At 45.1% G+C, this 15455-nt stretch overlaps 1 protein-coding gene across 3 annotated transcripts in view; it reads left to right on the forward strand.

Moving 5' to 3' along the window:
- Positions 1-15455, forward strand: part of LOC105496251 (glutathione synthetase) — a 35531-nt gene that overhangs the window by 8061 nt on the left and 12015 nt on the right. For 2 of the 3 annotated variants that reach the window (XM_011766474.3, XM_011766475.2), the window contains exons 3-9: positions 1957-2102; positions 5355-5430; positions 5734-5873; positions 6532-6648; positions 11737-11817; positions 11921-11998; positions 13133-13199. In XM_011766474.3, the coding sequence (XP_011764776.1) occupies positions 1957-2102; positions 5355-5430; positions 5734-5873; positions 6532-6648; positions 11737-11817; positions 11921-11998; positions 13133-13199 (705 nt within the window). The remainder of the gene's footprint in view (positions 1-1956; positions 2103-5354; positions 5431-5733; positions 5874-6531; positions 6649-11736; positions 11818-11920; positions 11999-13132; positions 13200-15455) is intronic. The other variant, XM_011766476.2, reaches the window with a different exon arrangement.

Raw genomic sequence — 15455 nt, forward strand, 5'->3', positions numbered from 1 at the left:
ACACCCCCTTCCAAAAAAAAAAAAAAAAAAAAAAAAAAAGATGCTGAGAAGGGTAATTTAGGAATTATCTACCAAAATTTAAAATAGATTTGCCTGAATTACTTGATATTTTTACTTTTAGAAATTTAGAATATATGGACTTTCTCATATACAAAAATATCTAGAATGTATATTGTAGGATACCAATTGAAACATTAATGGTAATGGGAAAATAAAGAAACCACCTATATACTAGATTCAATAAATTACGGTATATCCAAAGAGTAGAGTACTATGCAGCAATTAAAAATAATGAAAATGCTCTATTTGAACATATAAGGAAATATTTAAAAAGCACAATATAGTATAGTTTGCTGTGGGGGTGAAAAAAAGAGAAAATATATATGTATACATATATATCAATACAAAGATGGCTAGAAGGATGTGTGAGACACTAGTCTGTCATTTGCCTTTGGGGAGGAGAACTGGGTGGCTGGGGCCCAGTCTTTTTCCCAGGAGACTGGAATGAGAGTGAGACATACTTCTCACTATGTATTCTTATGTCTCTTTTGAAGTTTGTATCATGTATTTGTATTATCTGTTAAAAAATATATATATATATTGGTTGGGCATGGTGGCTCATGCCTATAATCCCAACACTTTGGGAGGCGGAGGCAGGCGGATCACTTGAGGTCAGGAGTTCGAGACCAGCCTGGACAACACGGTGAAACCCTATCTCTACTAAAAATACAAAAATTGTGGCCGGGCGCAGTGGCTCAAGCCTGTAATCCCAGCACTTTGGGAGGCCGAGACAGGCGGATCACGAGGTCAGGAGATCAAGACCATCCTGGCTAACCCGGTGAAACCCCGTCTCTACTAAAAAATACAAAAAAATAGCCGGGCGAGGTGGCGGGCGCCTGTAGTCCCAGCTACTCCAGAGGCTGAGGCAGGAGAATGGCGTGAACCCGGGAGGCGGAGCTTGCAGTGAGCTGAAATCCGGCCACTGCACTCCAGCCTGGGTGACAGAGCGAGACTCCGTCTCAAAAAAAAAAAAAAAAAAAAAAATACAAAAATTACCTGGGTGTGGTGGCACATACCTGTAGTCTCAGCTACTTGGGAGGCTGAGGCAGGAGAATTGCTTGAACCCAGGAAGTGGAGGTTGCAGTGAGCCAAGATTGTACCACTGCACTCCAGCCTGGGCAACAGAGTGAGATTCCACCTCAAAAAAGAAAAAAATAGTACTTTAAAAATAAATATACAAATACCAAGTTCTAACACCATAAACCTATACCATCATAATGACAAACTGATATTAACTCAAAGGTTAAACTCAGGAATGCTTCATAATACAAGTCAAGGAGACTGGAGTGTGAACTCATGCATGGAGGGGCCTGGGCTTGAACATCAACCAGCAAGGAGCAGGCTTCCATATGTGTGTGTGTGTGTGTGTGTGTGTGTGTGTTGTGTTTAGTAACCATCCTGGTTCAAATCCCAGCACCCCCAGTTACTAGCTGAATAAAATTTTGGATCTGTTAACCATCCTGGTTCAAATCCCACCACCAGTTACTAGCTGAATATAATTTTGGATCCGTTAACCTCTCTGTCTCAGGTCCCTTCTCTGGAAGTGTGGATAATAATAGTATCTTCCTCACAGGGCTAAATGATGAATCTATGTAAAGTATTTAAAATAATATACCTTGCACATAGTAAGTGCTCAATAACTTGTGGGTTTCTTTTTGTTATTTGCTTTTTGCTTTTTTGCTTCTATCTCTCTAATATGTAGAGATAAACTATCAGAGAATCTGGAAGCTCTCTGTGTTCCCCTCTCCCCCTTCCACTCCTCCTGAGGTAACCACTAATCTACAGTTGGTGTGTCCTCAGTAAATGTGGGCCAGACTTTCCACGGGATTCCATTTGCAGGAAGAGAGCCCGTTCACAGGTGCCCTGCCCTGTCCCATTCACTCTTCTTGATCACAGGTGGTGAGCTATGCCCCATTCACGCTCTTCCCCTCACTGGTCCCCAGTGCCCTGCTGGAGCAAGCCTATGCTGTGCAGATGGACTTCAACCTGCTAGTGGATGCTGTCAGCCAGAACGCTGCCTTCCTGGAGCAAACTCTTTCCAGGTAGGGGGCAGTGAAGCATGGGGGGCCAGGAACCGCCAGAACCAAGGAACTGGAAGATTGCAGAGCCGTGAGGTGTTACTGTGTCAGCTGACTTGTTGGGATAGAGGAAAGGTACCCCCAAAGAACAAAAAGTCATAGGGGTCAGGAAAGCTGGCTTCTAATCCTGGCTCAACCAGTTATTTTTATGGCCTCAAGCCACTGCCTTTCCTCCTCTGGGCCTAAGATTTCTTCATCTGAAATATGAAGAGATTGACTTAAATCCAAGATCCCTTTCATTGTTCACATTCTGTAATCTGTGACACCCTACTTTGAAGACTGATATTTCCATTTGGAATTAGGGAAAGTCAGCCTAGTTTTGGAGGAGAACAGAGGTAGGGAAGGTTATTGGGTTAAAGTCAGATTTTCTACTTCTCCTAAGCAGCGACCCTTTCTTGTCACCTCAGGCCTCTCATCTTTGGATGGGATGGAGTACAGACTGGGCCACACTCAGGGCATGAGGAAGCAACCTCTGAAATGGTTCAGCCCATCCACCCTTCTCTGTCTCTTTTCCTTGATCTTTCTTTTTTCTTCAGATTCTGGGGCAATTTTTTAAAATTTCTTTGTTTATTTTAGAATTAAATATATATATATATAGGCTAGGCGCGGTGGCTAACGCCTGTAATCCCAGCACTTTGGGAGGCCGAGGTGGGTGGGTCACTTGAAGTCAGGAGTTCGAGACCAGCCTGGCCAACATGCTGAAACCCCATCTCTACTAAAAATACAAAAAAATTAGCTGGGTGTGGTGGCGGGCGCCTATAATCCCAGCTACTTGGGAGGCTGAGGCAGGAGAATTGCTTAAACCCAGGAGGCAGAGGCTGCAGTGAGCCAAGATCACAACACTGTACTCCAGCCTGGGCAACAGAGTGAGACTCCATCTCAAAAAAAAAAAAATACATATATATATATATATTCATTGTAGAATTAAATATCTATAAATATTATGTATTTACATATACATGCTAGATATATATATATATCGTACAGGTTAAGCATCCCTAATCCAAAAATCCAAAAGCTGAAATGCTCCAAAATTCAAAACTTGTTGAACACCAGGTGACTCTACCAGTGGAAAACGCCACACCTGATGCCATGTGACAGGTGCAGTCAAAATACAGTCAAGTTTGTTTCATGCACAAAATTAATTAAAATATTGTGTAAAATAATCTTCAGGCTATGAGTATAAGGTGTATATGAAACAAATGACTTTTGTGTTTAGACTTGAGTCCCATCCCCAAGATATCTCATTACGTATATGCAAATCTTCCAAAATCCGAAAGACTGCTGGTCCCAAGCATTTCGGATAAGGAATATCCAACCTGTAATTGCATGTCTTTGATTAATTTTTCAACAGAAACTAGACTTTTGCTAGAGATAAAATCTTTTTAAAATGTGTGGGTGAATATGAGAAGGGCTCATAATGGTAAGAAGCTTGGAAACCATTGACTTGTAGCCAAAAACCCAATGAGTCATGAATGTATGAATCTGCCCACCACCTTGCCCCTGAGCTGTTTCTTGGAATGGGCCCAGCTTTGTACCTGCGATCCTGGATTGTGGGAAACGTGAGCAGCCTGGCTTATGACCTTTACCCTAATGATGCATTTATGAAGGAGACTTGCAGCTCATCTTTGCGACCCCTGCCTTCTCTGTTCCTCTCTCCTCTCATACACATATAAACCCTAGTTCCTAAGGGAGAAGACCCCTACAGCACATGAAGGGGAGCACCTCTTCAGAAAATGGAAAGTGTGTCCCAACTTCCTTGGAGGCTGAAGCCCAGCTGGGACTCTCCTCCTAACCAAGGGCTGGCATGAGGGAGCTCACCAGTGGGAGAGAGCTGGCTGGGGAGCAGAGGAACTTCAGGGCAGGCCTGGGCTACTTGGCTTCCCCCACTGGTCTCCTGTGACATTTCTGTAACAAGGTGAGCCAGGCTTGAGCAGGTATGCGGAATCCACCCTGTATCTCAAAGGGCAGTAAGTGTGATGTTAATTACCTGTGGATTCCTTCTTACTGTGGCTCTTGTTGAGGCTCCAGAAAACCATACTGGATAGGCCTCTAACACATGTCACATGTCACGGCAGTATACTGGGCTATGACAATGAGCCTGCATAGACACAGCCACTACCTTTATGAGGCTTATAGTCAAACAAGAGAGATGACACTAATCATCACACAAAGAAAATGTAAAATTGCAACTGCAGTCAGTGCTATAAAGCAGTGGTTTTTAGTTCTGTGAGAACACACAGCAGGGGGATGTGACTCAGATAGGGAAGGCTTCCCTGAGGAAATCACATCATATGAGGACTAGTTGAAGAAAAAAAAAAAAAACCAGGATATTTAGCTTGGGTCAGAAAAATCTTATTGGTGCACAGGGCATAACTGCTGTCTTCTTTTTTTTTTTTTTTTTTTGAGACGGAGTCTCGCTCTGCCGCCCAGGCTGGAGTGCAGTGGCCGGATCTCAGCTCACTGCAAGCTCCGCCTCCCGGGTTTACGCCATTCTCCGGCCTCAGCCTCCCGAGTAGCTGGGACTACAGGCACCCGCCACCACGCCCGGCTAGTTTTTTTTGTATTTTTAGTAGAGACGGGGTTTCACTGTGTTAGCCAGGATGGTCTCGATCTCCTGACCTCGTGATCCGCCCGTCTCGGCCTCCCAAAGTGCTGGGATTACAGGCTTGAGCCACCGCGCCCGGCCGATAACTGCTGTCTTCTAATCTCTGAGGGCTGCCATGGAGGAGGAGGAGAAGGCTCACCCTGGGAGGTCGCAGAGTGTAGGAAAAGCTGTGAAGAGTTAGTATTAGGTCAACCAGAAGGCTTGCCAACCATCAGAGCTATTCAAGTAGAATAGGTATATCATGTCATTTTTTAGCTCTTCTTCGGAGCAGTATGTTCAATTCTTTGAATGTAATATCTTACTGACTTTTTACCACAATCCTATGATATAAATTTAATTATATTCTTCTCCATTTTATATATCAGCAAACTGAGACACGGAGAGGTGAAATGATTCCCTGAGGTTGCCTACTAGTGAGTGGTAGAGCTGGGATTTGAACCCAGGTCTGGAGCTGGATTCTTAGCCACTGTTCTTTACCAGATTGGGGCAGACATTCAAGTTTTGGTCAGTAGACTCAGAGAGGATTCAGGAGTCAATGAGTGGGGATGGGACTCCTTGAAATTTTAGGCCAATTAAACCTGCAAAATGTTCTCTATTCCTTCCTCCAGCACCATCAAACAGGATGACTTTACCGCTCGTCTCTTTGACATCCACAAGCAAGTCCTAAAAGAGGGCATTGCCCAGGTAACCATTCCCAGCCTTACTCCAGTCTGGAAGCTGCCCCTCCCATCTCTGTTTGTTTTCTGTTTTGCTAGAAGAATTTGGTCCAGGCCCTCAGCCCATGGGAATCTGCCTGTCACTGGTCCCCACTGGGTTTATCCCAGTGACCAATTCGAGGATGACCAGAAGAATGATCCCACTGGGCTTGGGAGTGTTTGCTGGTACCTGTAATCTCTACGTAGAGTTCATGGTACCTGTGTGCTCTGTGGCTAGGTCCTCAGAGTCAGTCCCTGGGCAGATACTGTCAGCTTTCAGTTTTCCCCACAGACCGTGTTCCTGGGCCTGAATCGCTCAGACTACATGTTCCAGCGAAGCACAGATGGCTCCCCAGCCCTGAAACAGATCGAAATCAACACCATCTCTGCCAGTTTTGGGGGCCTGGCCTCCCGGACCCCAGCTGTGCACCGGTGGGTCCCCTGGGCAGCCCCAGGCATACCTGTGGGGTGACATGCTGGTGGGTGTACAGTTACTGGCTAGGCCGGGGAACTCCAGCTATGACTGTGCTTTCCTGGGCCCTGGGTCACATGTTACCCCTGACCATCCCAACAGCAGTTTCCACTTGTAATCAGATCCTTGGTATGTCAGGGAGAAAAGGGACCTCATGGCTCATCTAGTCCTGTCCCTACATTGTACAAGCAGAAGGAACAATATCTTGAGAGCCCCAGAGAGAGGAATGCAGGGACTTCTGTCTGGGGGCTGGGCCTGGTAGTATCCATTTCTAGACAGCAGTGATGCTCCAGGTTGCAATGATTTTAGATGGTCTGCAGCAGGATTCCAGACAGCACCTGGAGGCCCAGAGTAAGGGATTCCAGCTCAATGGGAGGCTGGGGTAGGTTGGGGTGGGGACAGAGGCTCCCAGGTCTCCTCTAGGCATGTATACCAGGGGCCAGGGTTAGGGCAGCCCAGCATATTCCAGCCTGAAGTGGATCCTCCAGGAATGTGATGGGAGCATGCTTTTCAGTGCTCAGCTGATTCTCAGAGTCATGTTGCTATATCTATGAGGTCATGGGCAGAGGGGGCTTCCAGGTCCATGCAATTACTGAATAGCCATCTCTCTTCCAACAGACATGTTCTCAGTGTCCTGAGTAAAACCAAAGAAGCTGGCAAGATCCTCTCTAATAATCCCAGCAAGGGACTGGCCCTGGGAATTGCCAAAGCCTGGGAGCTCTACGGCTCAACCAAGTAAGGGTGTGAAAAGGTAGCAGGAGGATCCTGCTTTAGTTTCAGCATTCATAGGTTTAGCAACTTCTTTTCTTGCCAGCCATCATTAGAGAATAAAGGGATTTTTCTAGGAATAGAAACTTATACCTTTACATGCCAAAATTATTTTAAGGTTTCCTTCTTAAATAAGAAGAGATGCTGACTATGATTTAACTTTTTCTTATTGACTGGAGGTCGTCATTATGACTGTCAACAATTGCAGCTTGCTGTAATACAGTAGTGCTACCTAGGTTTAGAGAGGCATGCAAGGCTGTTTGCCTGCATTAATAGCTCTAATAACTCTGACTGCTAGCCTTTAAGTTCTTAGTCATTTCCTTTTTTTTTTTTTTTTTGAGACGGAGTCTCACTGTGTCGCTCAGGCTGGAGTGCAATGGTACAATCTCGGCTTACTGCAACCTCGACCTCCCGGGTTCAAGCGATTCTCCTGCCTCAGCCTCCTGAGTAGCTGGGATTTCAGGCATATGCCACCACTGCCGGGTAATTTTGTATTTTTAGTAGAGACGGGGTTTCACCATGTTGGCCAGGCTGGTCTCGAACTCCTGACCTCATGATCCGCCCACCTCGGCCTCCCAAAGTGCTGGGATTACAGGTGTGAGCTACCACACCTGGCCTCTCGTTCATTTTCTTCCTAGTTTTCTTGTCTGTTTCCCAATTCTCAGCTCTTACTTTTGACTGTTGTCGGTGTGCTTGAATTTGGAATCCTCCACCCCCATGCCCATGCCTCCCTTCCGATTTGCCATTGTTTGGGAAAGCAAATGATCCAGATTGTTATGATTGGGTCTGAAGAGTGCGAGGGCCTCTTGGATGAGTAAATGCATAAGCTTTGACTACGGAATTTTATGGTATCCTTTTTAACTGCTTAGAGGCATTGCTTTCTTCCTATTTCTCAAGTGAAGATGTTAGGTAAGTGATTTTCAGATCATCGAGGGGCCACTATACTAACAGTTATTAGTATAGTGGAATTATTATTGCAATGTTATTATAATGTTAATATAGTTATTAACATTGCAATGTTATATATAGCATTAATAGTCCTTAATGTACACTTACTAGTGCCACACCTTGTGCTAAGCTCTGTACAAACAGGATCTCATTGAATTCTCATAATAAGCTCTCTAAGGTCAATACTATTCAACTGCCTCGTTTTACAGATGAGGAAACTGAGGTTCTGAGAACCAAAGTGAATTGTTAAGGCTAAGTGATGAGTTGGTGGCAGATCCCAGAGTCTACCTCTCTCCAAAACCTGCACTCTTAATCATGCTCTTACCTCCAAGAGAGCCTCTCTGTCCTTGCTAAGCCTCACTAAGACCTAAGAAACCTCAGACTCTAAGCATTTAGAAGTCATCAGACAAATATTCTTTCAAGTATATTGGCTAGGTTGTATTTTAAGAGAGTGAAGCCAGGGGATGATGGGTCAGCTGGGGAACTGCTGACAGACAAACGCTGCAGAGGGTTTTGCCTGCCAGCCTGTCAATAACGTGGACAGAAAATACTCGTGTGTCCAGAATTAGGCACTGGTAGGTAGGAGTTATGTGACACCTGAGCCAGAACTGGCTTCCCCCATTGTGAGAGTGAGATAGGCTCTTCTGCTGACCTAGCACATGACCTTGGCAAGTTAGTTCTTTTCTTCCCTGAGCTTCAGTTTCCTCATTTGTAAAACAGGAGTAATAATAATACCTAAAACGGTGTTAGTGAGAATTAAATGAGATAATGGATCTGAAAAATGTTTTTAAAAATCTGTGTGGATCATTATGTGGTACTTTCAATAATAATAATAATAGACCGGGGACAGTGGCTCACACCTCTAATCCCAGCACTTTAGGAGATTGAGGCAGGTGGATCACCAGAGGTCAGGAGTTCAAGGCCACCCTGGCCAACATGGTGAAACCCTATCTCTACTAAAAATACAAAAATTAGCCAGGCATGGTGGTGGGCACCTGTAGTACCAGCTACTTGGGAGGCTGAGGCAGGAGAATCACTTGAACCCAGGAGGTGGAGGTTGCAGTGAGCCGAGATTACCCCAGTGCACTCCAGCCTGGGCGACAGAGCAAGACTCCATCTCAAAAAAATAAATAAATAAATAAAATAATAATAATAATAGCTATCATTTGACAAGTACTAATTTTAATTCATACAAGAGCAAACTGAGGCTCAGAAAGTTTGAATAACTTGCCCAAAGTTACACAACTGGTAAATATAGAATTCATCTGCCTCTAAAGCCTATGTTCTCTCTACTTCCCTTTTCTGCCTCTAAGAGATACGGTCCCATAGTATTGACTGAAAAACTGCATTGGTAGGGTAGAATAATTTTCATCAATTATCTCATGATTTTTAAAATTTAAAAAATTTTTAAGAAATGGAAGCCTGCAAAATGAATTACAATTTCAACTTAGACAAACTCTCAAAGCATAGGGCCTGTGGTTAGAATGAATAGAATAAGAAAAGGGGGGGCCGGGCGCGGTGGCTCAAGCCTGTAATCCCAGCACTTTGGGAGGCCGAGACGGGCGGATCACGAGGTCAGGAGATCGAGACCATCCTGGTTAACACGGTGAAACCCCGTCTCTACTAAAAAATACAAAAAATTAGCCGGGCGCGGTGGTGGGCGCCTGTAGTCCCAGCTACTCGGGAGGCTGAGGCAGGAGAATGGCGTGAACCCGGGAGGCGGAGCTTGCAGTGAGCTGAGATCCGGCCACTGCACTCCAGCCCGGGCGACAGAGCGAGACTCTGTCTCAAAAAAAAAAAAAAAAAAAAAAGAAAAGGGGATTCCTGGTGGTAAAAGGCTGGGAACTGTGATCTTTTTAACACCCTTCTTTTTTTTTTTTGAGATGGGGTTTCGCTTTTGTTGCCCAGGCTGGAGTACAATGGCACGATCTTGGCTCACCGCAACCTCCGCCTTCTAGGTTCAAGCGATTCTCCTGCCTCAGCCTCCCGAGTAACTGGGATTACAGGCGCCCACCACCACGACTGGCTAATTTTGTATTTTTAGTAGAGACAGGGTTTCTCCATGTTGGTCAGGCTGGTCTCGAACTCCCAACATCAGGCAATCCATCCGCCTCGGCCTCCCGAAGTGCTGGGACTATAGGCATGAGCTACCACACCCGGCCATAACACCCTTATTTTATAGACGGGAAACCCAGGGCCCAATGAACGAAATTGCCTTACCCAAGTCAATTACCAAGACACACTACAAGTCACTGGCAGAGCCAGGACTAGCACTCAGGGGTCCTCACCCCCAGCCAGCATGCTATTGTCAGGTCACCTTCCTTAGCTGACAACTTTCCTACTAGGAAACAGACTGCTCAGAACTGCTCAGAACTGAAGGCAGGAGAGGTCAAATATGTTTTCTGAGCCCGGTTCTGATTGTTTAGCAGTTGGCAGGCTGACTTAATTAGCTGGAGCGTGCAGTTCCTCTTTAACCTCTAGCTGCCAGCCTTCCTCCTCCGCCTCTTTTTGGAGGTGGGCCAGCCTGGGCCAACTGCCACCCTCCCATACACACCCTCACCCATGCACGGGACAGTTTAGGCTACAAAGTGAAGAGCAAAGCCATTTGCCCTTAGGGCAGTCTCAGGGCAAGATGACTTGTGAGTGCACCACTTTTAGTTTATCTATCAGGCACTCAACTCAAAGCCAAGACTCAGCTTAATGTCACGTCTGACCTCATGAGATTTCAGGCAGACCAGGAGAGGGGACTTACTAAGACCTATATTTTGGCTAAGCAGAAAGGAGTCAGGCAAACAGAGTTTAGTCCAAGAGGTTCTGCCAAGGTCAGGAGAAGCAGAGATAGACAAGAAAGGTTAAGTAGAGGAGGTCAGGGAATATACACTTAGAATCCTAAGCCAAAGCCTAGGGTTCCATAGGTCTCAGGAAGAAGCCACAGGCACAAAGCAGTATAGTCACAGCAAACATGGAATTTGTAGGCTGAGCACGGTGGCTCACACCTGTAATGCTAACACTTTGGGAGGCCGAGGCGGGCGTATCACCTGAGGTCAGGAGTTCGAGACCAGCCTGGCCAACATGGTGAAACCCTATCTCTACTCAAACTACAAAAATTAGCCAGGGATGGTGGCACACACCTATAATCCCAGCTACCTGGGAGGCTGAAGCAGGAGAATCGCTGGAACCCAGGAGGTGGAGGTTGCAGTGAGCCTAGATTGTGCCACTGCACTCCAGCCTGGGTGACAGAGGGAGACTCCGCCTCAAAAAAATAAATACAATAAAATGTAAAAGAAAAAAAATGGAGTTTGGTACTGCTGAGCGTTCACCCTAGGAATCTGTTAGGGGACTGGACCTGTCTTTGACAATGGAAATGTGTTAGCTGGCAGCCAAACAGATAGTTCCCTGGCATAAGCTTTTCCCTGAGTCCTCAAGCCCCTGCCTCTTTAAGAAATACATGAATAGTCAGAGAGGAAGAAGCCACATAAGCCCTAGTGATCTCATTAATACTATGAGATCAAACGTGGCCCTGTGTACATCACAGGAATCTTGGGAGGCCCAGGAGATAATGTAGTTGTTTGTAGTTGGCCTTGTGGGTTTCTGTAGGGTTCCATTTCGTGTAAGAACCACACTCCTTTATTGTATCCTTTACAATCTAGTAATAGAGCCATTAGCCCCCGACCCCCTGCATTGTTCTTTTACAAAATGTTCCTCAATACTCCCACTTGTTTATTCTTCCAGAAAGATGTTAGAATTATGTTAAGTTCTAAGAAAAAGGCTTCTTGGGTTTTTGAGATGGTTTTAAATCTACATTTTAATTTGCACAGAAATTCATCAACTCATGACATCATTACAATATTTCATCGGCCCACTGGAGAAGGGTCAGGGGCATCTTCATTTTTGAAGTTTTCTATTTTCAGGAACTCATATGTGATAGCATCAGGTGTCTATGCCTCAGGTAATTCCAAGGTTTCCGAGAGAGGGAACATCTGTTCTTTCAGGGAAGCCTTGTTCTTACTCTTATTCCAGGAGGTGTGGCGGTGGGGTGGTTGAGGGGAGAAACAAAGGAAGAACAAGTTCTATAGTAGCCTCGGGCCACCTGTGCTCTTTCCCCAGTGCTCTGGTGCTACTGATTGCTCAAGAGAAGGAAAGAAACATATTTGACCAGCGTGCCATAGAAAATGAGCTACTGGCCAGGTAAGTAAAGGTAAGGGGGACTTCTACCTGTGGCTCCAGGACTGGGGGTGGGACACTCAGAACATAGCACCCATTCCCTCTGGCTCTTGCCCGTTTTTCCCAGGAACATCCATGTGATCCGACGAACATTTGAAGATATCTCTGAAAAGGGGTCTCTGGACCAAGACCGAAGGCTGTTTGTGTAAGCATTCCCAAGAATTCAGTGGAAGGCTGGTTTATGAAGCTCATCCTGCCACTCTCTTCCCTAAAATGATTCTTTCTTCGGGGAGATGTGATGGCTTGCTTCCTTCTCTCATAATTTCTGAAATATCTCATCCTCCCAGGAAATTTTGGAGAAAGCCAGCCACTCTCTGCTTCTATCAGAACTGTTGACATTCTGGATCAGGGTCTCCTTAGAGATCATCTTAGTTTTCATATGCCCTAAGTTCCCAAAAGTTTTCTTGCCCCTCTTAGTAAGGTGAAGTCAGGCCTGAGAAGCTGAGCTGGGCAGTTAGGGAGGAAGAGGAGCAGCTGGCTCATTCTGTGATTGGTCTGGATGCCAGACCAATCACATGGATGTCTGAGCTCAGGCCCGAATTTGTGTTCCAAGCCAAGTCTTATCCTCTCTAGGGGCCACCACCAGGTAGATTTAGTGCTACATATTTGGGTAGCATTGCAGCACATATATTTAGACCTAGAACTTGGTGATTGTTAAAATTAAAACTGTCCATGGAATTTCACACCACCACTCACTGTTTTTCAAAATGTGCTTTTATCATAACAAAACAAAGTAGTTAATTTACTTTTCAGATAAACTAGACAATATCAAATAGGTCAAAGAAAAGGAAAAGATGTTTTTAAAAGTCTGTGCCTTAATCAGACTCATCATTTTACATGTTTTCATTTCCACCTTCACCCCCGCCATTAAAAATTTTTTTCAGTCTGGTTTTAGCTGCTTTAAGCAGTGGAAATACAAAGCGTGTTTTACTACGCATGGCAGTATGATTCTGCTGCTCGGTAATTTCGAGCCAACATTTTTATGCGTTTACCAAATTTGATTCTAGTGACCTTCTTTTTCCTTCTGGCCTTCTTAGAATGACTCTAAATCTAGAATATTCTCAAGTATTCCGTATGGCACACCTCCCTGTTTTCAGTGGAAGCCCTGGTAGTGTGGATATCTACTTTCACTGGTTCCAATGAACCCCTGACCAGGCTCCCACTTGTGGGCTGAATTTTGAAAAAGCCAAATTCATCCTGATGCACCCTGAAATAGATTGAACCACTGAACATATCAGTTATAATTTAACACAGCAGCTTTCTCCATCCTGTGTTCCAGGGATGGCCAGGAAATTGCTGTGGTTTACTTCCGGGATGGCTACATGCCTCGTCAGTACAGTCTACAGGTTGGTATTTTCTTTGAGACCATTCTTTGCCTCCTGGGACCCACAAGAGCTCCACAGAGACCCAATTTGGGCTTATAACAACTGAGTTTTCCAAGTCCTCACTTCACTTCTTTCTCAGGGAGCTTGCTGCTAGAGCCTCCTTATCTTCCCTCAAGGCTTTTGCTACCTCTCACTCTACACAGTCTTCTAGAATTTGAACACAGTCTTCTAGAATTTGAATCCTCAGGAATCCACAGAGCTTCATCCATTTACACTGTTTCCAGAGATGTGCTGGCAAATGTTTGACAACAATCAGCTCTCACTAGTTGATGTAAGCCAGTTCCAGCATACTGCTGACCATTTTTTTTCTGCCAACTCTTACCTTTCCTTTATCTGAATCAGAAAGTTTTATAATCTCCTCATTCATGTTAATGACAGTAATATCACCTCATTTTGCTATCCTACCATGTAGTTTCATTACTTTCCACATCCATTATTTCATTTAACCCTCACAACCACTCGGTGAGGCATATAATTATCCCCATTATACAGATGGAGAAACTAACGTTTAGAGAGATGGAGAGGCTTCTCTAAGGCCCCACAGGAAGTTCCCAGGTTTTCTGACTTTCAGGCCGATGGTATTCCCATTCTTCTCCTCTGCTCCTAACATCCACATCATGGAGACGCTAAGAAGCTCTGCTCTCAGCTGGGAGATGATAAAGGAGGAAATAAGTTTAGAAATACCATGAGCAGTGAGCTGGAGGTCATGAGCTTGACCGCCTCTGTGTGATGATGGTCAGGTTCCTGACCCTTTCTAGGTCTGTTTCTGTGAGCTGGGGGAGCTACACTAGAAAACTGAGGGGGCTCCTTCTAGGTCTGTAATTCATTTAGGACTCCCCTCAGGGTTGAGCTCTATAGAGGGAAGCTCTACAGAGGTGACATCTCAATAGAACATCCTTTTCTTTAGATAGGTGGTTAGCAGTGGTGGCTACTTGCTGACTACAGGAGAGATAAACTGTCTATTGGAAAAATAGGTCTAGATTTCAAAACAGGACAAAGAAAACTTAGAAGAATTTGAGATAACAAGGAAGGAAAGTAGTGTTTAAAGAGGTAGACTTTTTTTTTTTGAGACAGAGTTTTGCTCTTGTCGACCAGGCTGGAGTGCAGTGGTGCGATTTCGGCTCACTACAACCTCTGACTTCCAGTTTCAAGTGATTCTCCTGCCTCAGCCTCCTGAGTAGTTGGGATTACAGGCACGTACCACCACACCCAGCTAATTTTTTTTATTTTTACTAGAGACAGGGTTTCACCATGTTGGCCAGGCTGGTCTTGAACTCCTGACCTTGTGATCCGCCGACCTTGGCCTCCCAAAGTGCTGGGATTACAGGTGTTAGCCACCACGCCTGGCCAAGAGGTAGACATTTTTAGAGAACTGAGCAGCTCAGAGCAGGTTTAGACATGGAGAGAGATCTAGAAGGCTTAGTGACTTGCTAGGTGACCCTGGGCAAGTCCTTGCTTATCTTTGGTTTTGCTTTCCTGCTTCTAACATAATGGAGTATTTCTCTGGGTTTATGTCTGATGTTCTGGTCACCTATCATTCTGTGTGGAATGCCAGACTAGTAGTTGAGCTCCTGGGATTATTGATGAAGATCGGGTGAAAGTGCTGCAGGTGAACCAGTAGTATCAAAGTAAGGACAGCATTGGGTGGGGGTCACAGGAGAGACCTGATCCTGCTGTGTGCAGTTTGCAGTGGTCTGGAGCCAAGGAAAGACTGTCTCCCCATTGCATGAGAATGGGAACCAGAGTTGGGAGGCATGATCCCCTGCTGTTTCCTTGCCTTTTATACCCTCAGCTCTTGTGGTAGTAAACTGTTCATCCTGTGATCACCCACTTGAGGCCTTTGTTCATATTATCGTAGTCTGAGTATCCCTTCCCTATTGAGTCTCACTTGACAGGCTCTACCTGTCCTTCAGAACCCCACTCAAATTTCACCTTATTCAGCAACAACAACAAATATTTATTAAGCATCTACAAAGTGCCAGGAACTGTGTTAGACACTGGAGATACAACGGAAAATGAGGAAAATGATAAGAGCCCTGTGCTGTGAAGCTCACAGTCTGGTCAGAGAAATGGGCATCAGAAAGTAAACAAAAATATAGTCATTTATGGTGGCTCATACCTGTAATCTCAGCACTTTGGGAGGCCTAGGTGGGTGGATTGCATGAGCTCAGGAGTTCGAGACCAGCCTGGGCAATGTGGCAAAACTCCATCTCTACA

Source organism: Macaca nemestrina, chromosome 15 (genome assembly GCF_043159975.1).
Source record: "Macaca nemestrina isolate mMacNem1 chromosome 15, mMacNem.hap1, whole genome shotgun sequence".
Lineage (NCBI taxonomy): Eukaryota > Metazoa > Chordata > Mammalia > Primates > Cercopithecidae > Macaca > Macaca nemestrina.